General features: G+C 45.9%; 1 protein-coding gene across 1 annotated transcript; it reads left to right on the top strand.

Annotated features, from left to right (window-relative positions):
* The first annotated feature begins 20,451 nt into the window (after nt 1–20,451).
* On the top strand, nt 20,452–25,168 carry TMEM121B (transmembrane protein 121B). Its single transcript, XM_045874125.3, has one exon. It carries the CDS (start codon nt 20,597–20,599, stop codon nt 22,358–22,360), a length of 1,764 nt encoding a protein of 587 aa, XP_045730081.1. The 5' UTR covers nt 20,452–20,596; the 3' UTR covers nt 22,361–25,168.
* The last annotated feature ends 1,589 nt before the right edge of the window (nt 25,169–26,757 follow it).

Genomic DNA, 26,757 nt, shown 5'->3' with positions numbered 1-26,757 from the left:
TGGAGAGGAATCTTGCCAGAGTCAAGATTCCTTCGCTCCACATTGAAATGACAGAATGGCAGCATCTATCTGCCTCTTGCTCTTCCCACTGGCTGCCTGTCATTCTGGCTCTGTGGCCTCTTGTTTGGGTTTCCTAAAGATACCAAAAGCCATTCCAGACTGGGTTCTGAAGAGCAAGTGTCTGCAGTGGTACTTATGCAAATCTATATTGGAGGGCAGGGCCAGCCTCTCAGCTCCAGGGCCAATCTTGTCCCTTAGGGGCTAGGTCTAAACTGTGGAACCAAAACTCACAACCAACTGCTTCATTTGTTCAGTCCCAAGCTAAATGAAAATGTTACCTTTTTGTGTTTTGATGGAGCCAAGTGAACACAAAATAAAAAAGACTTTGTAATTCAATCTGAACAGTAAGTAGGCCCATATTTTTAATAAAATTATTAACATGGAACAAAACTGGGGCGCCTGGGTGGCTCAGTTGGTTAAGCGACTGCCTTCAGCTCAGGTCATGATCCTGGAGTCCCGGGATCGAGTCCCGCATCGGGCTCCCTGCTCGGCGGGGGGTCTGCTTCTCCCTCTGACCCTCCCCCCTCTCATGTGCTCTCTCTCATTCTCTCTCTCTCAAATAAATAAATAAAATCTTTAAAAAAAAAAAAAAAAAAAAAAAAAAACATGGAACAAAACTATACCATGGGGTGTTCACATTGAACCTTGGGTCTCTTCAGTCATTACCTTGGAACCAGAACTTAGGGGCATTTCCTTGGTGTTCCCCTTGGTGGCAGCAGCTCCCGGCCTCTTGAGGACACCTCTAGGCTGCCAGAGGCAGGTGCATCTACCAAGTTGGTAATCAGGGCTCCCAGCAGAGCTATGGTTGCCATAGCAACCGGATGCTGCCTTGAGGGTGGAATTTTAAAATATCTCAGCTATAATAGTGTTTTTTCCCCCCAGTCACTGTCACTTCCCCAGTGCTGCATGGTGCTGCTGAGGCTGGGGCCATCTTGGGACGTCTGTTTCTCTGCCTGGGGCTTTTGGCAGCTTCGGGGGTTGGAGGTGGGAGGATTGTCTCAGGGTGTGAACTGCTGGGAAGCTGACAGCTTTAGCTTTTGCTTCCAGGCTCCTCTAGCTCTTGGTTCCAAAAGCCTTCTGTCATCTTCTATTTTTTGGGAGGTTTAGAAGAGGGGTCTAGCTTGAAACTCTCTCCACCTCCTCCCACTCTGATTCGAGCATTCTGGCTTACACTCCTACCAGATCAGCCTTAGCATTTCTGGGACCTCTCTTTGGAGAGGGGAGGGGCATGTCCCTTGTCTGCTTTCTCCTTTGGTCTTTCTCACTTCCTCTTTTGGCTTCATTTATTTACTTAAAAAATGATTGTTGAGCACCTACCTACTAAACCCAAGGATAAGAAGTGAGAAACTGCCTTGGTCTTGAAAGAGCTCACTGTCTTGACTTGGCCCCTATCCAATTCCAGACATTTTTATAAACTTATTAAGACAGTATTCTGTTGGCAGAGGGATATGAACCAATGGGACAGAATAGCATGCAGAAACACATATGTGATAAGTGTCTATCAATGGATGAATCGATAAATTGTGTATCTATACACACACATAATGTATACATTTACATATATACAATGGAATATTCAGCTATAAAAAGAAGGAAATCTTGCATTTACAGTAACATGGATGGGCCTTGAGGGCATTATGCTAAGTGAAGTAAGTTATAGAAAGATACTGTCTGATCTCACTTGTATGTGGAATCTAAACAACCAAAAAAAAAAAAAAAAAAAAACCAAAAAACCAAACACCCAGGGCTCACAGTCTAGAGAAGAGATTGGTGGTTGTCAGAGGTGGGGGTTGGGAGTAGACAAAATGGGTGAAGGGGGCCAAAAGATACAAGCTTCCAGTTAGAAAATTAGTAAGTCATAGGATATAATGTACAACATAGTGACTGTATTTAATAATACTGTATTAAACGGGGACCTAGGTGGTGCAGTCTGTTGGGCAGCCAACTCTTGGTTTTGGCTTGGGTCATGATCTCAGGGTCGTGAGATCGAACCCCACATTGGGCTCTGTGCTCGCTCCCTCCTGCTCATGCTCTCTCTATCAAAATAAATAAATCTTTAAAAAAATAATACTGTAGGGCGCCTGGGTGGTTCAGTTGGTTAAGCAACTGCCTTCGGCTCAGGTCATGATCCTGGAGTCCCGGGATCGAGTCCCGCATCGGGCTTCCTGCTCGGCAGGGAGTCTGCTTCTCCCTCTGACCCTCCCCCCTCTCATGTACTCTCTCTCATTCTCGCTCTCTCAAATAAATAAATCTTTAAAAATAAATAAATAAATAAATAATACTGTATTACATATTTGAAAGTTGCTAAGAGTACTTAAAAATTCTTTGCAAGAAAAAAAATTTTGTTAACTCTGGAGATAGATGTTAACTATTAGCTAGACTTGCTGTTCTGATCATTTTTGCAATATATACAAATATCAAATAATTATGTTGTACACCTGAAGCTATATGTTATGTGTAAATTATACCTCAATTTAAAAAAAAGATGATTTATTTTTAAGTAATTTCTATACTCAATGTGGGGCTTGAACATACAACCCTGAGATCAAGAGTATGCTCCACCAACTGAGCCAGCCAGGTGCCCCAGTTATACTTCAATTTTAAAAAATATATAATGTTATATATAAATTATACCTCTATTTTTAACTTTTATTAATTTTTATTTTTTTAAAGATTTTATTTATTTATTTACAGAGAGAGGCACAGTGAGAGAGGGAACACAAGCAGGGGGAGTGGGAGAGGGAGAAGCAGGCTTCCTGCTGAACAGGGAGCCCGACAGGCTCGATCCCAGGACCCTAGGATCATGACCTGAGCCGAAGGCAGACGCTTAACGACTGAGCCACCCAGGCACCCCATACCTCCATTTTTTTAAGAAGTGGGATAAATTAAAACTGTACTATGTTTCCTTGCTGTATGATCATACAGCATCACAAATTACTTGCTCAGATAACTCCATAATCTCATTCAAATTACTTATTTAATGTTTGCTTTTCCCCCTAGCCTGAAAACTCTATTAAAGGTTGCAGAAAGAACTATGGCTTTCAAGGTACTTAGAATATGGGAACTAACATTCAATTTAACAATTGCAATACAGCATGGTAAAGATACACAAGAAGCATGCATTGGATATTAAGAGCTACAGAGGTCAAAGATATATTTTTAGTCAAGCTAGAACTCTGAACATAGTAAAATCAGATTGAAATCTATGGTTGGTCCATTAAATGAAAAAGTCAGTAATTGTGAAAAGTGTTACTCACATATCCTTAAAGATTTTATTTTAGGGGCGCCTGGGTGGCTCAGTTGTTAAGCGTCTGCCTTCGGCTCAGGTCATGATCCTAGGGTCCTGGAATCAATCCCCGCATCGGGCTCCCTGCTCGGCGGGAAGCCTGCTTCTCCCTCTCCCACTCCCCCTGCTTGTGTTCCCTCTCTCGCTGTCTCTCTCTCTGTCAAATAAATAAATAAAATATTTTAAAAAAAGATTTTATTTTAACTTGAACACATAAATGCACATTTATTCACAAATCTTTATAGTTAATGCCATATATTTGATATGGGTCTTCTGAATTTGGATCTTCTTTCTTGCATAAGCCATGCCTACAATGATCCATCATTTATGATTTCCACTTAGGGTTTCTAAAAAAAAGAAAAAATAAATATATGAAATATATGAAAATATATGATAATGTGGCTTAACTAAATAAATGTTGGGGTCCCTGGCTGGCTCAGTTGGTAGCATGTGACTCTTGAGCTCAGGGTTGTGTTCGAGCCTCATGTTGGGTGTAGAGATTACTTAAAAATAAACTCTTAAAAAAATTGTGGGGCACCTGGGTGGCTCAGATGGTTAAGCGTCTGCCTTTGGCTCAGGTCATGATCCCAGGGTCCTGGGATCAAGTCCCGCATCGGGCTCTCTGGTCCTTGGGAGCCTGCTTCTCCCTCTGCCTCTCTCTCTCTCTGTCTCTCATGAATAAATAAATAAAATCTTTAAAAAAAAAAAAAATTGTGTATTGCTCATTTCATAGTCTGATGTGGGCTAGGTGGCTATTCTTGGCCTTTCCCCTCCAAATAGTGACTCAGGGATCCTGGCACCTTCCATTTTTGTTATGCTGTCATCCTCAACACATGATTTCCAAGGTCTCTATGGAGGAGGGAGAGAGAATGGATGACTGTGAAGGGATTTATGACCAGACCGGGGAGTGGTACACATCACTTCTGTCCACATACATTGGCCAGGCACATGGTTCCAATGCAACTACAAGGAGGATGGGAAATGTCTTCCTTTGTGCCTAGAAAAAAGAAATGATCAGCATCTACCCTGTCTTTGTTGCCATATTACTATTTACTAGGCTAAAGAAATTCTGTTTTGCTAAATTTTTGTTTAATAAATGTTGGAAGTTGTTTATACTTACTGAATATATGTATATATTATAAATGCTTTTATCCTTTAATCTGTTAATGTGATAAGTTACAGTATAGATTATTTTTTCCATCTCTTCATCTTCCTTGCATCCTTGTGATAAAACCTAATTGGTTATGTTGCATATTGCTGGCTGCTACTAGCTAGCATTTGTTTAGGAGCTCTTTGTCTATGTTCATACATGAGATTGGCCTATATATTTTAATTATTTTCTGCTGTCTTTGTCTGGTTTTGATATCAATTATATTAGCCTCAGAAATGGTGATCCATTTTATCTTTTTCTATTTTCTGTAGCAGCTTGTTTAAAATAGGATTATCAGGGCACCCGGGTGGCTCAGTCATTAAGTGTCTGCCTTTGGCTCAGGTCATGATCCCAGGACCCTGGGGTCGAGCCGCATTGGGCTCCCTGCTCTGTGGGAAGCCTGCTTCTCCCTCTCCCACTCGCCCTGCTTGTGTTCCCTTTCTCACTGTGTCTCTCAAATAAATAAATAAAATTAAAAAAAAGAAAAATACTTGTCTCTTTAAAAAAAATAAATAAAATAGAATTGTCAGTTTCTTGAATGTTGGTGGAACACATAATTATCTGGACCTGGTAAATTTTGTGGGGGATGCTTTTAATTACTGATTCAGTTTCTTTAAGATTTAAATATATATTCAGATTTTGCTATATATGACAGTTTTTCTAGGGCATTTACCATTTTTCTCTAAATCTTCAAATACATTGGTATAACATTGTTCATAATATTATAAATCTCCATTGTTTCTATACTTAGATGTCCTTTTTCATTCCTAATATTGTTTTATTTATACTTTCTCCCTTTTTACTTAATAAATTATGCCAGATATTTGTGTATGTAAATGTCAATTTTAATTATTTCTGTTCTTTAATATTTTCTTTATGTTTTCATTGCATTTACTCTGTTCTTTCTCCCACTTATTTGGATGCTTAACCTACTAATTTTTAGTCTTCCTGCTTTTGTAACAAACATTTATGGCTATAAATTTTGCTCTAAATCTTGCTTTGGCTGTATCACATTAATTTTGACAGTATTTTCGTAATCATTTAGCTCTAAATATTTTCCAATTTTTACATGAATTATTGGAAAGTATGTTTTAAAATATTCCAAATGGGGGTACCTGGGTGGCTCAGTGAAGTGTCTGCCTTCGGCTCAAGTCATGATCTGAGGGTCCTGGGATCAAGCCCCGTGTTGGGCTCCCTGCTCAGCAGGGAGTCTGCTTTTCTCCCTCTGCCTCTCCCCACCGTTTGTGCTCTCTTGCTCTCTCTCAAATAAAATCTCTAACTCTAAAAACAAAATAAAACAAAAACTCCTAAATACCTATTTAAAAAAATAATAAAATATTCCAAATGTATGGGGAGTGGTTGGTTATCTTTCTGTTACTGTGTTACTAATCTAATTGCTTTGAGGTCAAGGAATATAGTCTGTACACGGTAGGTTTTGTAATGTTGCACATGTATTTTTTTTTTTTAAGATTTTATTTATTTATTTGACAGAGAGTGACACAGCGAGAGAGGAAACACAAGCAGGGAGAGTGGGAGAGGGAGAAGCATGCTTCCCACGGAGCAGGGAGCCCGCTGCGGGGATCGATTCCAGGACCCTAGGATCATGACCAGAGCCGAAGGCAGACGCTCAGTGACTGAGCCACCCAGGAGCCCTTGCACATGTATTTGTAGCCAATGTGTAGTAATCTAATTTGGGGGATACACAGTTCTATATTCAGCCATTATATCAAGCTTGTTAATGATGCAGTTAAAACTATATTTCTTTTTTTTTTTTTTAAGATTTTATTTATTTATTTCAGAGAGAGAGAATGAGAGAGAGCACATGAGAAGGGGGAGGGGCAGAGGGAGAAGCAGACTCCCTGCCGAGCAGGGAGCCCGATGCAGGACTCGATCCCGGGACTCCAGGATGATGACCTAAGCCGAAGGCAGTCGCTTAACCAACTGAGCCACCCAAGCGCCCAAAACTATATTTCTTTACCAGTGTTTCAACTATTTGATCTATTCATTACTAAGAGATGTGTTTATATCCCCCACTATAATAAAATATTTGCAGGGTGCCTGGGTGGCTCAGTTGTTGAGCATCTGCCTTCGGCTCAGGTCATGATCCCGGGGTCCTGGGATCGAGTCCTGCATCGGGCTCCCTGCTCGGTATGGGGCCTTCTTCTCCCTCTCCTGCTCCCCTTGCTTATGTTCCCGCTTTCACTATCTCTCTCTGTCAAATAAATAAAATCTTAAAAAAAAAATATTTGCCAATGTCTCATAATTATCCATTTTTGCTTTATACGTTTGAGGCTATGTTATTTGGTACATACAAGTTCAGAATTACGTCTTTCTGGAACTTGGTCCTTTTGTACCAGCAAGTACTTATATAGCACTATGTTCCAAGGATTTTGTAAGTGCTTTCAATATATTAATTATACATTAATTTTTCCCCCCTCATAACAACTCTGTGAAGTAAGTACTATTATTGTCCCCATTTTACAGATGAGAAAATTGATGACAGAGATTAAGTAAGTTGCCAAAGGTCACCCAGATTCTAAGTGGTGGAATTAGGATTTGAATCTAGCTTTAGAGTGTGCCTGGAATTACTGTGTTATATTGTCTTTTTTTAATCATGATATGGTGAAATCCTTTACCCCTAATAATTGAGGGGCATACATTTTATTTTTAGTAATATAGCCAAAGCTTTTTTTTTAGTTAATATTTGCCTGGTTTATTTATGTAAATGTACTATAAGTACATTATATATATATTTCAGCCTTTTTTTTTTTTTTTTTTTTTTTTTAAGATTTTATTTATTTGCGAGAGAGACAATGAGAGACAGAGAGCATGAGAGGGAGGAGGGTCAGAGGGAGAAGCAGACTCCCCGCCGAGCAGGGAGCCCGATGCGGGACTCGATCCCAGGACTCCAGGATCATGACCTGAGCCGAAGGCAGTCGCTTAACCAACTGAGCCACCCAGGCGCCCCCAGCCTTTTTTTTTTTAAAGACTTTATTTACTTGAGAGAGAGAGAACAAGTGGGGAGGAGGGGCAGAGGGAGAGGGAGAAGCAGACTCCCTGCTGAGCAGGGAACCCAACATGGGGCTTGATCCCAGGACCCTGAGATCATGATCTGAGCCCAAGGCAGACACATAATCAACTGAGCCATCCAGGCACCCCTTCAGCCTTTTACTTTCAATCTTTGTCTTTATGTTTTAGGGCTATTTCTTATAAAAAGCATATAGCTAGAAGTTAAAAAAAAAATCTAATCTGATAATCTGTTATTTAATGGGACATTTATTGTGATTACAGATATATTTGGCTGTATTTTTTAAGGATTTATTTATTTTAGAGACAGCAAGCGAGCACGAGTGGGGGGAGGGGCAGTGGGAGAGAATCTCAAGCATACTTCCCACCAATTGCAGAGTTCGACTCCATGACCCAGAAATCATGACCTGAGCTGAAACCAAGGGTCGGACACCCAACCAACTGAGCCATCCAGATGCCTCTAGCTGTATTTTTTTTAAGATTTTTTTTTTTTAATTTATTTGAGAGAGAGAATGAGATAGAGCATTAGAGTGGGGAGGGTCAGGGGGAGAAGCAGACTCCCTGCTGATCAGGGAGCCCGATGTGGGACTCGATCCTGGGACTCTAGGATCATGACCTGAGCCGAAGGCAGTTGCTTAACCAACTGAGCCACCCAGGTGCCCTAGTTGTATTTTTTTAAATCATAGTTGCATTTTGGCTTCTCTTATTTCTGATGAAAAGTCTGCTGTCAATCTAACTTGTTCTTTGTAAGTAAGTTGTTTTTACTGTCTGGTTTCTCTTAAGATCTTTTCCTTGTTTAGACATTTTGTAGTTTGACTTCAAAGCATCTAGGAGTATGTTTATTTTTATTCACCCTGTTTAGGACTCATTGCAATTTCTAAATCTCTAGACTGGAGAAGTTCTTTCACCAATTTTGGAAAATTTTCAGCTAAAATTTCTTTATTGTCTTTCTCCCATTGTTTCTGTTTTCTCCTTCTGGAACTTCTTTAGGCATATTTTGGAACTTCTTTAGGCATATTTTGGATCTTCCCAACTCATCCACCGTGTCTTTTGATCTCTCTTTTATATATTCCACTCTCTAGCTCTCTGTTCTGCATTCTAGAGAAATTCTCAGATACATTATTAAATTTACTAACTCTCTTCAGTTGTGTAATTTTCTGCTTAATTCATCTATTAAATTATTTTCAATGACTATATATTTGAAATCTGATGTTCTAATTTTTAAAGAAATATTTTTTGTATTAAGTGATTTTTTTCTTGTATAACATTTAACTCCTTTAATTTCAAATTAAATTTTTAGTTATTTTCTTAGTGGTTGCTTTAGAGCTTATACCATCTTAGCTTATGAGAATCTACTTCAGATTTATACTAATTTAATTCCAGTGAGATACAGGAACTATACTTTTTTTTTTTTTTTAAGATTTTATTTATTTGACAGAGCGAGCACAAGCAGCAGGGAGGGAGAGAGGGAGAGGGAGAAACTGGCTCCCTGCTGAGCAGAGAGCTGGACATGGGGCTCGATCCCAGGACCCTGGTGAGCTGAAGGCAGACACTTAACCGACTGAGCCACCCAGGCACCCTAGAAACTATACTTCTGTGTCTTTTTATTCCCTTCCCTTTTTAGTCCTATTACTGATAAACATGCTCTATCTATATATGTTACAAACCCAACAATACTTTGTTATAATTATTACTTTATATAATTTTGTCTTTTATTGATTGAGAGCGAGCATGAGTGGGGGGAAGGGGGAGAGGGAGAGACTCTCAAGCAGGCTCCACACTCAGCATGGAACCTGACCCAGGGCTCAATCCCAGTACCTTGGGGTCGTGAGCTGAGCTGAAATCAAGAGTCTGATATTTAACCAGTTGAGTCACCCAGGCACCCCTAATTTTATGTCTTCTAAAGAAAGAGTAGAAGGGAGAGAAACTATATATTTATAAAGTTTGTCATTTCTGGTTCTCTTCATTTCTGAGAATTCAGGTTACCATCTATGTTTGATCCTTTAATACAGCTTTGCTCCCAACCACCTCCTTTGTGTTGTTGTTGTCAAATATATTGTATTTCTATGTGTTAAAGGCCCAACAATACAATTACAATTATATGCAGTTATGTGTGTGTGTGTTTTAAAGTAATCTCTATGCCCAACTTGGTGCTTGAACTCACAACCATGAGATCAAAAGTCACATGCTCTACCAACTGAGCCAGCCAGGTGCCCCTGCAATTGGATTTTTTAAAAAGACAATTTTAATAGTTTTAGGTTCTCAAAATTGAGAGAATAGTACAGAGATATTTCATATACTCTGTGTCCCCACAAATGCATAGCCTCCCCCCATTATCAACTTCACTTACTAGAGTGGCACATCTTTTTCATAAGGATAGGATGAACCTATATTGACACATCATAATCACCCAAAGTCCACGGTTTACCTTAAGGTTCATTCTTTGTGATACATATTCTGTAGGTTTGGACAAATGTATAATGACCTGTATCCATCATTATAAGATCATGCAGAGTATTTTCACTGCCCTAAAAATCCCCCTTTGTTCACCTATTCCTCCCTTTCTCCTAATGCATGGCAAACACTGATCTTTTTATATTCTCCATAGTTCTGCCTTTCCAGAATGTCATATAGTTGGAATCATATAGTATTTGGGCTTTTGAGATTGGCTATTTTTTTTTTTAACTTAGTAATATGCATTGGAGATTCCTCCATGTCTTTTTTTTTTTTTTTTTAAGATTTTACTTATTTGAGAGAGAGAGAGAGAGCCTGCATACCTGAGCTGGGGGAGGGGCAAAGGGAGAGGGAGAGAAAGTCTTAAGCAGTCTCTGCACTGAGTGTCCAACCCCATGCAGGGCTCAATCTCTGAATCATGACCTGAGCCACCCAGTTGCCCCCTTCCATGTCTTTTCATGGCTTGATAGCTCATTTCTTTTTAGCACTGAATAATATTTCATTGTTTGTATAGTTTATTCACATATTGAAGGACATCTTGGTTCCACGTTTTGGTAATCAGGAATAAAGCTGCTATAAATATCCATGTGCAGGTTTTTGTGTGGATATAAGTTTTAAACTCCTTGGATAAATACCAAGAAGTGCAATTGCTGGATCATATGCTAAGAGTATGTTTATTTTTATAGAAATGCCGAAGTGTGTTCCAAAGTGGCTGTATCATTTTGCATTTCTTGTATTCTTAATTTTTTAAAAGATATTACTTACTTATTTGACAGAGAGAGAGAGACAGCGAGAGAGGGAACACAAGCAGGGGGAGTGGGAGAGGGAGAAGCAGGCTTCCTGCCGAGCAGGGAGCCCGATGTCGGGCTTGATCCCAGGACTACCTGAGCCGAAGGCAGATGCTTAAAACGCCTGAGCCACCCAGGCGCCCCCTCATTGTTGTTTTAATTTGCATTTCCCTGATATGTAATGTTTAGGATCTTTCCATGTGCTTATTTGCCCTCTGTTTATCTTCTTTAGTGAGATGTCTGTTAAGGTCTTTGGCCCATTTTTTAATTGGGTTGTCTCCTTATTGTTGAATTTTAAGAGTTCTGGGTGTATTTTGGATAATATTCCTTTATCAAATATGTCTTTTGCAAATATTCTAGTCTGTGGTTTTTTTCATTCTCTCAACAGTGTCTTTTGCAGAGCAGAAATTTTTAATTTTAATGAAGTCTATCTTATCATTTCTTTCTTTCAGGGATCATGATTTTGGTGTTTGTATCTAAAAAGTCATTACCAAATCCAGGTCATCTAGAGTTTCTCCTATGTTATCTTCTAGGAGTTTTATGTGTTTTACATTTAGGTCTGTGATCCATTTTGAGTTAATTTTGTGAAGGGTGTAAGATTCTTTTTTTTCTTTTTTTTTTGCATGTGGATGTTCACCAGTTGTTCCAGTACCATTTGATAAAAAGATATAATTTTTAAAGGAGTTGGAAGAAAGAAGAAATGTGCAATTGTATTATCTTTTATAATTACCTACATGAGAACCTTTACTGCAATTGCTTTATACATAATTTAGAAGAAAGGAGTAGAAGTACTCATTATTTTTTATAATTACCTACATAATGACCTTTACTGGCACTCTGTTTTTGTTGTGTGTGGATTTGAATTATTGTTTTCAGCCTGAAGAACGTCCTTCAGTATAACATTTTAAAAATAAGGTAGCCGTGCCGGCAATAGGTTTCTCAGATTTTGCTTGTCTAGAAATGTCTATTTCATCTTCATTTTTGAAAGATAGTTTTGCTGGATATAAGAATCTTGCTTGACTTTTTTTTTTTTTTAAGATTTATTTATTTATTTGAGAGAGAGAGCATGTTAGTAAGGAGAGGGGCAGAGGGAGAGAGAAAGAATCCCAAGCAGACTCCCTGCTGAGTGTGGAGCCCAGTGCAGGGCTTGATCCCGTGAGATCACGACCTGAGCCAAAACCAAGAGTCTGCTGCTTAATGGACTGGGCTACCCTGGCATCCCTTGTTTCACTTTTTTTTTCAGCACTTTGCATATGTCATCCCACTGCCACTGGCCTTTACTCCCTTCCTTCCTTCCTTCCTTCCTTCCTTCCGTCCTTCTCTTTCCCTTTCCCCTTTCCTTTCCTCCCTCCCTCTCCCATTTCTTTCTTTCCCTCCTTCCTTCCTTCCACCTTCCTTCCTCCCTCCCTCCCTCCCTCCCTCTTTCCTTCCTTCCTTCTTTCCTTCCTTCCGGCTCCATGCCCAATGTGGGGCTTGAACTCAGGACCCTGAGATTAAGAGTTGCATGCTCCACTGATCAAGCCAGCCAGGCACCCCTGGCCTTTACTCTTTCTGATGAAAAGTTAACTGTTAATCTTATTGGGATTTCCTTGTATATGATGTTGTTCTTGCTGTTTTCAAGATTTCTTTCTTGTCTTTTGCTTTTAACATTTTGACTATGATTTGTCTGGATCTCTGCATTTATGCTACTTGGAGTTTGTTGAATTCTTGGATGTGTGGATTAATAGTTTTCATCAAATTTGGGAAGTTTTCAAGAAATTATTTCTTTGAATTTTTTTTTCTGCTTTTTTCTTTCTCTCTTTCAAGTACTCTCATTAAGTGTATGTTGATATGATTAATGGTGTCCCATTATCTCTCTGAGGTTCTGTTCATTTTTTTCTTCATTCTTTTTTCTCCCTGTTCTTCAGAGTGTTTATTTATTTTTTTAATTTTTTAAAGATTTTATTTATTTGACAGAGAGAGACACAGCGAGAGGGGGAACACAAGCAGGGGGAGTGGGAGAGGGAGAAGCAGGCTTCCCGCGGAGCAGGGAGCCCGATGCTGGGCTCGATCCCAGGACCCCGGGACCATGACCCGAGCCGAAGGCAGACACTTAACGACTGAGCCACCCTGGCGCCCCTCTTCAGAGTGTTTAATCTATATCAATATATCTTTTAGTTTGCTGAATCTTTTTTCTGCCAGCTCAGATGTACTGTTGAGTCCCTCTAATGAATTTTTCATTTTAGTTATTGAACTTTTCAACTCTAAAGTTTCCATTTGGTATTATTATTATTGTTTCTGTCTCTTCATATTCTCTATTTGATGAGACATTGTCATCATACTTTCCTATAATTCTTTAAGTGTGGTTTCCTTTAGTTCTTTGAACATATTTATAGTACCTGCTCTGAAGTATTTGTCTCCTAAATCCAGTGTCTGGGCCCCTCAATAACAGTTTCTGTTGTCTGGCTTTCTTTCCCTATGTATGAGTTACACTTTCCTCTTTTCTTTATATGTTTCATAATGTTTTAAAACTGGACATTTAAGATAATATCTTGTAACAATTCAGGAAACTGACCATGATCTCTCACCCCCACCTCAGGACTTTTTGTCATGGATATCATGGATGTCATGGATATCCATGGCTGGACAAATTCAGTGAAGTCTATTTTCCTTGTAGTGCGAAGCCTCTGATGTCTCTTCAATAGCCTTGGACATGCACCTAGTCTCCCTTCCCTCCTGGGATGGCTGCAGTTTTAGCTGGGTTCTCATTGACTGTTTTCCCCTGATCTCCCAGTTTTGCTTCTGGCTGGTTGACCTCTATTGGTATCACACCCATCTGTTAATCTTCACTAATTGATAGCTGATTATCCTGTTATTTTTGACAATGTCCTGGGGCATCAATTGCTCCACATCTGATCCAATAGAGTTGGACCCCTTTGCAGGGGTAGTTCTTGAGACCAGTTTTTGAGGCTTACTCTGTCCCCAGGTGGGTTCTTTTTAGCTCTTTCCCTAGTTCTCTCTGTTAAACTTTTAGCTAGTTTAGTGTTTCACTTGTTCCATCATGGAACTATCAGCCTCCTCTAAATTACTCACCACCAAGAGCTCCGTTGTCTTCAACAGTGCCTTTAGACTTGAACTTCCCCACACTCTGTTCCAAATAAAGTCAGTCTCCTTAGGTTGAGCTACAGAGTTCTTTGTTTCTACATCTAAGGCAGCGCTGTTGTGCCAAGGCTTGGCAACATACTTCTCTTGGAGTGAATCACCTTTTCTACAAATTGGAAGGGGATGAGAGGAGGCGGTAGTAGGCCCTTGTTTTCTCCGCTTGCCTCTCCTTGCCTGGGACCCCTAGGCTACCAGTGAGCTGGGACAGGGTGATTTGGCCCAGTATTTTTGGCCTGCCACACCTAGGTTAGAACTTTTACTCTACAAGAAGGGACTAGGTGGAAGTAGGGAACCTCAGACCGCTCAGCTGTGCTTTTTTGGCACAGAATTTCTACACAGGAAGCGGGGGTGGGGGGTGGGATTAGAGATCCCTTCCTAGGGAGAAACTATTATCCTAGACTGGGAGATAGGGAGCCCCTTCTTCTTGTCTGTACTCAACTGAAGTAGAGTTTCTATCACACTCAGTGGGGGGAGGGAAGGGAGCAGGTTGTGGCTTAAATGCCACAGACTCTTGTTATTCTTAAAGAGATTTAGTATGCTTTCTTGAATAAATATTTTTCCATTTGCTGGGTGCCCTAAGACGATTTTCAGAAATTTTAAATGGTTGTTTTTTTTATAGCTTCCACCAGTTTTGGTTGTTTCACTGGAGAGAAAATTCACAGAGATCCACACACTGCCATTCTTGGATGTACTTCTCCCTGCCTTATTCTTTTCTTTTTCTATACTATTCTTTTTTTATAGCATTATATTCTTTTTTATGTTTTTAATCGTAGTAAACCTATTGGTGGTATAGCCTTCATCATTTGAAGTTCTTGGTGGTGGGGTGGGGAGGGTCTAATCTTGCTGTATGTTTAATCTGCTGGCTTTCATTCATGATGGGTTACTTCCTTATGTGTTTTGTAATTTGGGATTGTGAGCTCACTTTTACTGATGTTTTATCTGTGGGACTTCTTTAAGGCCTGGTTTGAAGGTGTGTCCCTTCAGAACTGTTTTATATTTGCTTTTGAGAGGCATCCATGGTTATTATCAGCCTACAACCAATATTTATGTTAATTTTTCAGCATGAGATCAAATTTCAAATCTATACGTGGTATAAACCCATGGTAATGAATTTCCAGGGAAGGTTTTTATTTCACTTCCAGCCTAGGCCAATGTTCATTCGTCTCCATGTAGTCTCCCTGTTTGGGTGGTAGATTTGTTTTTCTAGTCCATCCTTTCATTGAGGGTTCTGGTTTTATGTAGGAAGGTCAGCTCTGCCTTCTTGCCTCATTTGGGTTGAATGCCAGGTTTCCTGTCTCTGTTTGGCTATTAAATCCAAGTTCCCATCTGCGTGGTCCAATAGAACTTGCCACAGTAATAGAGTTTTATATCTGCTGTCCATATGGTAGCCACTAGTCACATGGGGCTTTTGAGCAGTTGAAATGTTGCTAGAGAGATGGAGGAATTGAATTTTAAGTTTCAATTTATTCCAATTAATATTAGGTAAATTTAAATTTGATTGCTATTTATGGCTTGTCCTTACCATCTTAGACAACATTCCCTATTGAGACAGCCTACATACGTGAAGGCACTCACAGCATCATTCACTTCACTTACCATTCTGACTTCCAGTTTGCTCTTTCTTTATGGCCCCAAGAATTTATCTTACTCTTTTAACTGGGCATTTAAAAGGACATTCAATTTTATCTTGTGTTTTTTTGTGAGCTGGAGAGGTTTTATATTATTTAGTTCACAGTATTGCCAGAAGTGGAACATAGTCTCTGCTTTCATTTTCTCTTCCCTCCATTCCATCATCTTTACTGCAAAGCAACTTTTCCAAAATGCAGACCTGTTCTTGTTACATTTCTGCTTTCAAGAGTTCCCTATTCTCTCAGAATGCAGCCCAAGTTCAGTGTGGCATATGAGGTCCTATGTAACCTAACTCCTGCCTCTTCCCTCAGCCTTACCTTTTATTGCATCTTCTTGCACTTTATATGCAAGCAATGTCAAATACTTGTAATTCCTTAAATGTGTCCTGCTATTTCATACCATAGGTACTTTGTTCATCTTGCTCCTTCTACCTAGAATGCTCTCCCAACTCAACCCGCCCCCCCCATCTGCTAATCACCATCTGCCCACCTTTTACAACAGCTCGCACATCCCCTCCTCTCTGAAGGCTTTACTGACTCCTGTTTTCACCTCTTCTGCACCCTGTTTGGCATTCAGTCACTTCACTGTGTCTCCTTCCCAGGGTGAACACCTAGGAAAAGACTTGCTTTGTTTTAGTCTCTGGAATCCCAACACCTAGCCTGGGGACTGACACATGGAGGTGCTGATGCTGGGACTTCTTTTTTTTTTTAAAGATTTTATTTATTTATTTGAGACAGAGAGCACATGAGAGGGGGGAGGGTCAGAGGGACAAGCAGACTCCCCGCCGAGCAGGGAGCCCGATGCGGGACTCGATCCCGGGACTCCAGGATCATGACCTGAGCCGAAGGCAGTCGCTCAACCAACTGAGCCACCCAGGCGCCCAATGCTGGGACTTCTTTATCCAAGAGGGTAGTGGCATCTCTGTGAGACATCTACGGGGCAGCTCAAGGCACAGCTTTGCTCCAGGTACTAGAGGATGAGTTGGGGCAGGGATAGTGTCTATCTTCAGAGAGCTCTAAAAGTCATTTTGAGGCTTCAAGTTCCTAATAAGCCCAAGCTTCACAGACTCATCCTACTTCAGTCCCAGTTCCCTGCCAGCTTCCCTTTCATTTTTTTTTTTTTTTTAAGATTTTATTTATTTATTTGACAGAGAGAGACACAGCGAGAGAGGGAACACAAGCAGGGGGAGTGGGAGAGGGAGAAGCAGGCCTCCTGCGGAGCAGGGAGCGCGATGCGGGGCTTGATCCCAGGACCCCGGGATCATGACCCGAGCCGAAGGCAGACGCCTAACGACTGAGCCACCCAGGCACCCCCCCTTTCATTTTCTCAGAGTCAGTATGGTGACTGTGTAGTTGAGAACCAGAGGGCCCTGCTTGTGTCTTCACTGAGCACCTGTGGGGCTCCACACGCCCCTCTGACGGTTCTCTTTGGACCTGTTCTTTATTCTTGCTGTGAAGGTGACAGAGGGCAGTGATAGTGAGCAGAGAATGGATCGGGAAAGAGTGGGGCCTTGGTTCAGTATGTGGAAGGGTTGGCCTTGCCTCACTGAGCTTTCCTATGCTGCTGAGCTGGCTGGGGGTAACATTCCCTTACTCCTAGTTCATCCACTGCTGCTCCAGGAAGGCAGTGAGCCCTTAGCCTTTCTGTTCCAGGAGGACAAGAATATTAGGTCTCCAAATGAACCTTACCCAGTGCCCAGTGTTTAGCAGGTTCTTAGGGAAATATTTTTTGGATTGAAACCTGCTTAGTTTGTCCCTGTCCCCCAGGATGCCCTGAGAGAAGTCTGGATCTAACCTTAACTAGCTGTGTGACTTGGATTAAGTTGCTTAACCTCTCTGTGTCTCAGTTTCCAGGTATTGTGTGTAAGATATCTAGTTAGACCTTCAGTGCTTATGAGGTGCTTGGTGACTGTGTCTTCCCTTTTCTACATCCTTGTGGGATATTTGCTCTCACTTTATATATGAGAAAGTCTATTGTTTTCCTTCTTCTTGTCATGTCTTTGTCAAGCCCTTTCCAGCCTGAAGCAAAGGCTGTGTGTGTGTGTGAAGATTAGGAAAAACCCAGTGCAAAGAGGAGATCCCTCCAATACCCAGGCCACCAACTTATTCTTTTGTGTACTCTGATTTCTCATCCTTATTATATGTGGTCTTTTATTCAGGGCCTCAGATCTGAAAAAATTGGGGTAAAAGATCTCATACAGGAAGTTAATCTAACTGATGGACAGTACATTTCCCAGAAATACAAAAGATAACTTCAAAGGGCTGTTACAGTTCAAGTTACGGGGGAGGATCCCTGTCCTGGAGGCACGTGTGGGAGGAGGGGCTGGGCCTGCCAGGTGAGAGCAGGGAGTGGTGAGTGGGTCAGGGGAGCCGGCAGGTGTGGGGCGTGGGGACAGAGGTGTCAGTGTTCTTGCAGGAGCCCAGTTCCTTGCCTTCATCCACTGCTTTTGCTCCTTCAACTGCTTCATTGACTTGAGCAGAAGTCTTGGGTCAGCTTTCAGGTTAGTCGTTGGCTGATGTTTTCCCTGGGGGAGAGCTGGGAGCCTGGCTATAATCACTCCCATTAGGAGTTGGCAGCTCCCCAATCTGCTTTTTAACCTGGACTGTCTCAGCCCTGACATCTGCTGGACTGCTGTGACACTCACACATGAGGGCGGGCTGCACCCGCTCTTTATTCCCCACCTTGCCCCATGTGGCTTGGCACCCGCTGCCAGAGCCAAATCTCTCACATTGTGAAGTCTGTGGAGACCAGCTCCAAGAACCACTGTCCTAATGAGAGCAGCTTTGCTCCCTGGCACTTACTGAAGTGCAACGCTGTGGGGGACAGAACTCTGAATGTGGCCTCAGGAAGGAATCCAGCCCAGAAAACATCATTAGTGACTTGTGCTGTGAGGAAATGTTCCCCGGGAGGTTAAGACAAGAGCTAAGTGGAATTATGATAACACCAGCTGCCTTTAGCTGAGTACATACTCTGTGCCAGGCACTAGGCTAAACCCTTGGAACTCATGACCTCTCTTAATAACAGCCTGTTAAGGTAGATATTGGTCCCTTTTTTTTTTTTTTTAAGATTTTTATTTATTTATTTGAGACAGAATGAGAGAGAGAGCACATGAGAGAGGAGAGGGTCAGAGGGAGAAGCAGGCTCCCTGCCGAGCAGGGAGCCCGATGCGGGACTCGATCCAGGGACTCCAGGATCATGACCTGAGCCGAAGGCAGTCGCTTAACCAACTGAGCCACCCAGGCGCCCCGATATTGGTCCCTTTTTACAGTTGGATAATGTGAGGCTAGAGAGGGGAAATAACCAGTTCCAAATCACACAAGCTAAGTGGCAGAGCTGAGACCACCGACCCCAGAGCATTTTCACCATCTAATATCTCTGTCTGGCATGACTGGACATCGAACTTTTTAAAGGTTATGTGTGCTAGAGGCAGGTGGAAATAGTGCAGGTTAGTGGTTCTAAATCCCATATCTACCATGGATTAGTTGTAGAGATGGACCTCCAAGAGACTGGAAAAAGCAGGTTTGGCCCAAACTGACCCTTATTCACAAGGCAGATTTAGGGGCAAGGGCTGGGCAAGCAGCCACCTTGGTGCTCCCTCGTCCTCCTCCCTGGCACTGCGTGGTGTGAGCCCCAACAGCACAAGTTTTAACAGCAATGAAATCAAGGCAGGGAACTTGCAGCCTTAAGTATGTAGAGGAGGAGGAAGGGGCAGACAAGCTTCCTGCCTTGCTTTGATGTGGCTGGGATGTTTGCATTATACATGAGCCTCCGATTTTTTTTTAGCCCCAAATGCTCTAGTCATTGTTTTCTCCCCTAAACCTCTAATGCCATAACTCTTACCTGCTGCCTTCCTGAGTTGCTGATGGGTATCCAGCCCCAGTCATGGAATAAATCCCAGGGAGTGGGTCAGAATGAGCTCTGAACCCGCAGGGCCTGTCCAGAGTGGCAGGTTGTAATGTTCACCAGCACTCAATTTGAGCCTTTGTTTTTATCAAGGTACCCGTAGCTCTAAAGGTCCCTTTATTTCCTCTCTGCTAGATACATCTTTATTATTTCTAATTCCCACTTTAAAGACCTCTGAGAATACCAAAAGCCCCACTTGGCTGGGGCCACATGAATAATTCTTTAACCTCCGTTCTCTCCCCAAGCAGTTACATTCAAAGAACTGCTCCATTCACTGGAAAGTGGGACGTCCCTGAGGGTCTATCACTGAACCCAGTGCAGGGCACAGCAATATGTAGAAATTCATGTCTGGGCTGCTGTTCCTGGTCCTTTTAATCCGCATGGCCTGATTCCTCCGTTATTTTTCAAGTGCCTGAAGGAGAGGCAGGCTGCCCCAGGTAAAAGGGCGCTGGACTGGGGGTAGAGGCCAAAGCTGCCCCTGCTGCCTGCAAAAGAAGTTGTGCTGAGCAGGAGCAGAGGCCGGAACCTGTCGTCTGTGCCTGGTGCTCAGAGGCATCATCTACACGGAGACCAAGGCCATCGGGTTACTAACGCTTCAGCAGTTCCGGCTGGTGGGATCGCTGAACGACTTCCCTAGGAATCCTCTGCTCGGGTTAGGTCCTCCCAGCGCCAACCCCGCCCACTCCCGCTTCCCCGTTTCTCCTCTTCCCCTCTCATCGTCTAGGCCCCCCCACAGAGCTCCCCACCCCAACTCTCGCGCCTCAGCAACCCCTCCCCCCTTTTGTTCCTGCGGATCCAGCGAGCCAGGCTTTCTCCTTCTCTGGTCTCTCCTCCTCCTCTCCCCCTTGAATCCAGTCCTGGTTTCCCCACCGCCAGCCTCCCTTTCCTCTCTGACTAGGCTAGCTCCCCGCCCCCGCCTCGCCCGTCGTCACCGTGGTGGGTTCAGCTCCTCGCCTACCCTACTTCCCGGGCACCCGGGGCTTGGCTCGCCCAGTCCGGTGGCTCCAGTCCGGATCTCGCTGCTGCCCGACCCGGGTACGAGTCCCAGCCGCTGGGGAGGAGGCGGCGGCTGGCCCCGGCTCCCCTCGGCCGCCTTGCCAGCCCGGGGTTGGCGGGGAGGGAGCAGCTGGGCAGCCCCCCGGAGCTCCTCGGAGGACAATGCACCCAGCGCTCGGCAACCCCCGCTCGGTCTCGTCCTCGTCCGGCTCCTTCCCACCGCCCCCCGCCGCTGCCCGGCTGCAGCCCCTCTTCCTCCGGAGGGGTTCCTCCCGCGGCCGGAGAGGCTCGGGCGACAGCAGCACCAGCACCAGCACCAGCCGGGGGGGAGGCGGCGGCAGACGCGGCGGGGGCGGCGGCGGCTCCCCCAGCAGCAGCACCGGCGCGGAGAGAGAGGACGACGACGAGAGCATCACCATCAGCAAGCCGCTAGTGCCAGCCGCCGCCGCCGGCCTCCCGGGACCCCCGGCTCAGGGGGGCGCCCCAGCCGCCGACCCCGCGCCTGCCGCCTTCTCCTCCTCGGCCGCCACCTCCTCTTCCACCTCCACGCCCACCTCCTCCTGCAGCATGACAGCCGCGGACTTCGGCGTGGGTGCTGCGGCTGGGGCCGTCGGGGGCCCCGGGGGCCGCTCGGCCGGGGGCGCGGGCGGGACCGGGACCGGCAGCGGCACCTCATGCTGTTCGTGTTGCTGCTGCTGCGGCCGTCCGGCCCGCTCGGGCCGCAGGGGTCGGCGCCGAGGCTGCGCCCCCAGCCCGGGGTGCCGCTGGGGCTACCAGGCGCTGTCCGTGGTGCTGCTGCTGGCACAGGGCGGTCTGCTGGACCTGTACCTCATCGCCGTCACCGACCTGTACTGGTGCTCCTGGATCGCCACCGACCTGGTGGTGGTGGTGGGCTGGGCCATTTTCTTCGCCAAGAACAGCCGGGGCCGTCGGGCCGGCGCGGCGAGCGGCGCGCACAACCACCACCAGCACCACCACCACGCCGCGCCGCCTCTGCACCTGCCCGCCGCCTCGGGCGCCTCCGCCGGGGCTGCGGCGGGGGCCAAGGCGCGCGGCGGCCGCGGGGGCGCAGGTGGCCCGGGGGGCGGCCCGGGCGCTGCCGGGGCAGCGGGCGAGTTCGCCTTCGCCTATCTGGCCTGGCTCATCTACTCCATCGCCTTCACGCCTAAGGTGGTGCTTATCCTGGGCACGTCCATCCTGGACCTCATCGAGCTGCGCGCGCCCTTCGGCACCACGGGCTTCCGCCTCACCATGGCGCTGTCCGTGCCCCTGCTCTACAGCCTGGTGCGGGCCATCAGCGAGGCGGGCGCCCCCCCTGGCTCGGCGGGACCCCTGCTCCTGCAGCCCCAGCAGCACCGAGCCGCGGGCTGCTTCCTGGGCACGTGTCTGGACCTGCTCGACAGCTTCACCTTGGTGGAGCTGATGCTGGAAGGCCGCGTGCCGCTACCCGCGCACCTGCGCTACCTGCTCATCGCCGTCTACTTCCTCACCCTCGCCTCGCCGGTGCTCTGGCTCTATGAACTCAACGCCGCAGCGGCAGCTTCGTCCTGGGGCCAGGCTTCAGGGCCGGGCAGCTGTAGCCGCCTTCTGCGCCTGCTGGGCGGCTGCCTGGTGGACGTGCCCTTGCTGGCGCTGCGCTGCCTCCTGGTGGTGAGCTACCAGCAGCCGCTCTCCATCTTCATGCTCAAGAACCTCTTCTTCCTCGGCTGCCGCGGCCTGGAAGCCCTAGAGGGCTGTTGGGACCGGGGGAGTCGGACCTCCCCCAGTCGGGGGAGAGGGGGCTACGGCCCTCCGCCCTCTGCCCCGCCACCGCCACCACCACCACCACCACCTCAGGGAGGCTCCCAGCTGGGCCACTGCATCTCGGAGAACGAGGGGGGTGCCCATGGCTATGTCAATACCCTGGCCGTGGCGTCCCAGAATTGAGGAGGGATAAGGGAGAGGGGCTTGCTTTGGGGTTGAGAGACCCCAGCCCCTTGTCCTTTGACCGTCTCTCACCCAGATTTCATCAGGCTCTATTTGGAAGACGGAACTGTTAATAGGGCTAAGGGCCAGTGTGTCCTTCTGCACCCCTTGGGTCAAGACTGCTTGGAGGGAGACCAGCAACTAATGGTGAAGGAGGAAGGTCCACTTACTACTACTATAGGCTGCCTTCTCCATGCCCTACCCTAACCTAGCCTCCAGGGGCTGGATACCTCTGCTGCTTGCTTTTCCCACCACCATCCTAATTCCTGTCCATTTTGGGGGAGAATGGTGAAAAGGGGGTTGCCCAGACAGGGCTGCTGGGCCTTAAGCCATCCCCTTCGCTTGGAAGTGCCAGCTTCTTATAGGCTGTGGTTAGTGGTCATTGTCCCACGCCTTGAAACTGATCCAGAATCCACTGTTCCCCTGATGTGTCTATTGGATTGTTTTCCAGATGGTAGATGCAAAGACTGTGTTTGTGTGTGTGTGTAGTATAGTTTTCTTGTGTCGGCACTGTGGCCCCTTGCAATCAGTAGGAGATCTGGGGAGGCCCTGTCCTTCCCACCACACATACAACCACCCTCATTCCTACCTGAATTTGTGGCCATGAATTAATTCCCAGAAAGAGCTGGGCTCCTGGGAGCTGCCCAGTTGCTCTCCTCCAAGGGAGACGCTCACCCAGGATCTTCCTCAATTCTACTCCTCTCTTCTCAGCTTGGGGGAGGAGAGGGTCCATACTCTAAGGACCAAACCACACCCTTTCTTGGGTGAGTGAGCATTTCTACCTCCGTGCTTTCAACTTTTGTTGCATCATACACTGATGCTCCTTGCAAAAAATAAAGGCAAAATACTCAGAAGTTGCATTCAACATGGCCACTGGATCCGGCTGGGGTTTGGTGCCTGTCTTATTACAGGGTCTGTGGAGTATCAGCCATTGGCTTGCCCTCCCACTCTCCCTCCCACTGCACCCAGAACTCTTACCCTTTCCGAGGTTTGTTCCTGACTGGGTCAGATCTTGGCTCAGCTTTGGTGGGGTTCCTGGATAGATGGGAAGTTGGGGCTCCCATTGGCTCCAGGAAATCCAATTCCCCATCTGTCCTTCCTCTAGGAAGCCTGGTATGGATCAGAAAGGGTGGTGATGACCTTTGTCCTCTGCTCTGGTTAAGAGAATTTCTAAGGGGAAGGCAGGCTGCATGGAGAGGCTGGGTAGATCCTCCCCCTGCCCTGCCTTCCTCCCTGGCATTCTTTTGAGATTAATGACCAGGGACACCCAGGGGTTGCCCACCTATAGTCTGGATGTGGGACATCACTCTTGGAATCTTTGAGGGTAAGTTTTTAGGGGAGGTAAGAATGCAGGAGGACAGTTGGCAGCAAGACCAGGAAATACTCACTTCCCTCCATCCCAGAATAGGATGGGGTGGGGGCAGAACTGTGAGAATTTTTGTTGCCCTTCCCCGCTTCGTATGCTTTGTGTGGTGTAACGAACCCCGGACAAAGGACCAGAAGTCATGGATTGTAGTTTTGACTGTCACTCACGAGCTTCGATGGCACTCACTTTTGCTTTCTGGGCCTCAGTTTTTTACTTGAGACCCTTCTCTCCCAACTTCTTGGGGGTTTGTTGATAGAAGACTTCCATGTAGATAGAGACACAGAGGGGCTGATGTCTTGACCAGAGTCCTTCTGAAACTCCCCTACTGTCACAGTGGGGAACGATGGAGGAAACATGTTTACACTCAATGTATCATCTGTGCTCCCAGCCCCTCACCCTCCTAGGTCCAATATTAGCGGGTTAGATTTTGCAACTAGTCTTTTTTCTCTCTCAGCACTCCCCCCGCCCCCATATCCTTTCCCTTTGAATTCGGTGTGCTCAAAGTCCTGGGCCCAGACCGCTTCCCAGGTCTCCATCACTCTCCAGCTTCGCTCTGTTTCTCTGCTACCTAATCTCAGTGGCTGTGAATGGACTTTGTGTCTGGGCCATGGCCAGCCCCTGGCTGGCCCCTGCCCCACCCCCTTTCTCCTGTTTGGATGGTGGTCTCCCCTGCTGAGTGACTGACTATAAAATCTGACTGCTGTTGAGTTTTCTGGTGGGAGGCTGTGATAGGTTCCAATGAGCTACCACGTCCCTAGGTACGTCGAGAGACTGTCGGCACCCGGGCCAGCCCTGGCAGAGGCTGGGCCTGCTCAGGCTCTGTCTGCGGGCCCCCCACTCACCCCTGGACGTTCTCTTTCAAACATCTGGTGCAAGCACTTTGCGCTCAGGGGCCAATCCCTTCTGGTGTTTTTTTCTTGAGTGTTTTACTCTTTCTTTGCCCCACTCAAAATGAGACATGACCCCTAAAGTTTCATTTTTCTTGCTTTCTAGGGGCATCTGTAGTGGGGGGTTCAAACTGGAGATGTTTCCCCATGGGGGGGTCTCATAAACAGGAGGTGCACTGTTTCCTGAGGCTCATGCCAGCCTGAGGCTCATGATTCACAGGAAAGTAGCCCCGGTTCAGAATTCAGACTGCTGGCCTCTAACGTGTGTGCCAGTAAGGCATGCCCTTGATCTGAGCCTCTGACTCTCTGGGTTGTAAAAGGGGGTTGGATCGGCCCCCCTCTAAAGGCTGTTCTGAGTCCATGTGTTTTTGGGGAAGAGAGCTGGCTGGAAGTTAGAGCCTGGGAGAAGGGAAGTGGCACCTCACTAGCATTGAGCACGTTTCCCCCGCCCCTTTTTCTTTTTAAAAATAAAACCAGCCTCTGTTCTGAAAATAAAAAACTTGAGACTTGTGACAAGCTTCCTGTGTGGTTTGTTTTAAGATCTTTCCTGTCCTGGTTTCCTTACTAAATTCTTAAGTGTCACTGTGACATTTGTCATCATTTTATAGGCTTGTGTTAACATTATGGATACACTTGGCCATTTCCTTCTAGGTGGTTGGCACTATGCAGGGAGGCGGGGTGGCTTTGGCCTTGATCTGGGGGGTGTCTAGGCAGGCCTCCCATAGGCAGAGCTAACAGGTGGGCTCTTGGCCTGAGAGACATTTCCCCAGACACTTGGGGCTTTCACTCCCATTTCCTTCTAAGAATAACTTCCCAAAGGAAAGACTGAGGAATTTATATTCAAATACTTTGCCCTCCTCTCTGACTTATGCCCCAGCCAGAGGCATGAATTACGTATGAATGAGAACGCCTTTTTTAAAACAACAACAACAACCAAACAACACAAAGGGGACTGTGAAGTCTGACAGAACACTGAGTCTGCACAAAAATAATTGTTTTTGTTGTAGCACAGACACAGCCGGTACCATTCAAACCACTCTGTGCTGTTGCCCTGTGGCGCTTGTGGCCATTGCAAAGGCCACACGGCGGGCGGACCCAGACGGCAAAAGAGGCAAACTCAGAGCGTGGGAATGCCGGTCCTGGGCTTGCTCTGCCTCCTACCAGCGGCGACCGTGGGCACTGACCTCCCCTCCTGGGGTGTCTTCCTCACTTATCACCCAGGAGCACTATTACCTCATAAGGCTATGGTAATAATTAAGTGAGGTGGCATATGCAAAAACGGTCCTTTTCCTCAAGACATTGATAATCACAATGGGGGACAACATTCACATGTAAAACAATGACAGAGAAACATAAGACCATGTCTTCCTTTCTTCCTAAATCGAGTTGTAAAATAAGATGATGAGTTTGACTAAGCATGTTATATTGACACGTTTCTGACAGGTAAGCAAGCTAGCTCCCACCGCTGTGGTCGGCGGGACCATACAATGAAAGCCCTCTGTGAAAGATAAAGAAATGGCATGTGAGCGGACGGTGTATTCAGAGTGGGCCGCGCTGAGGCCTTGCCGAGGGCTTGAGTCTGACCCTGCAGTCCTGGCCCTCCGGAGGAGCCCGGAGACACATCCTGTGCTCGCCTGTGGCAGGCCCTTGATGCACAGCAGCTCATTTCCTCCTCACAGTCATCTGCAAGGGGGCTTTACCCCCATTTTCCTGAGGTCCAGAAAGATAGAGTAGCTTGCTGAATACCACACTAGAGTCAGGAAGGGAATCTAGATTTGAACCCAGGTCTGTCTCCAAACTCTGCACGACCACAGGCAGCCTTCAGATCGAGCTGTTAATAGAGTTCCACTTCTCCTTATTAAAGCTGAATGGTCTGGCTAAAAAGCAGGGGCTGGTTTTCCTATTCTGTGTGAGTCCCAAGGAAGCGGCAGTGAGCAAAAGTCAGGGGCCAGCCAATCGTGTGTCATTCTTTTCTGCTCTCTCTCCTCTCAGGTCACTGTTGTATCTTCTTCCTCTCTGATCAGAAGGGAAGGATCCAGCAAACTAACAGCCTAGGGAACTCCTCCTCCTAGGAAGGGAATCCAGGAACTGGGGTCTAGGAAGGC

The sequence above is a fragment of the Mirounga angustirostris genome, unplaced genomic scaffold (genome assembly GCF_029215605.1).
Source record: "Mirounga angustirostris isolate CCGP_5_RB_7025 unplaced genomic scaffold, mMirAng1.0.hap1 SCAF_5, whole genome shotgun sequence".
Taxonomy (NCBI): Eukaryota; Metazoa; Chordata; class Mammalia; order Carnivora; family Phocidae; genus Mirounga; species Mirounga angustirostris.
Note: the sequence above shows the minus strand (reverse complement) of the source record. Positions and strands in the feature narration are given on the sequence as shown.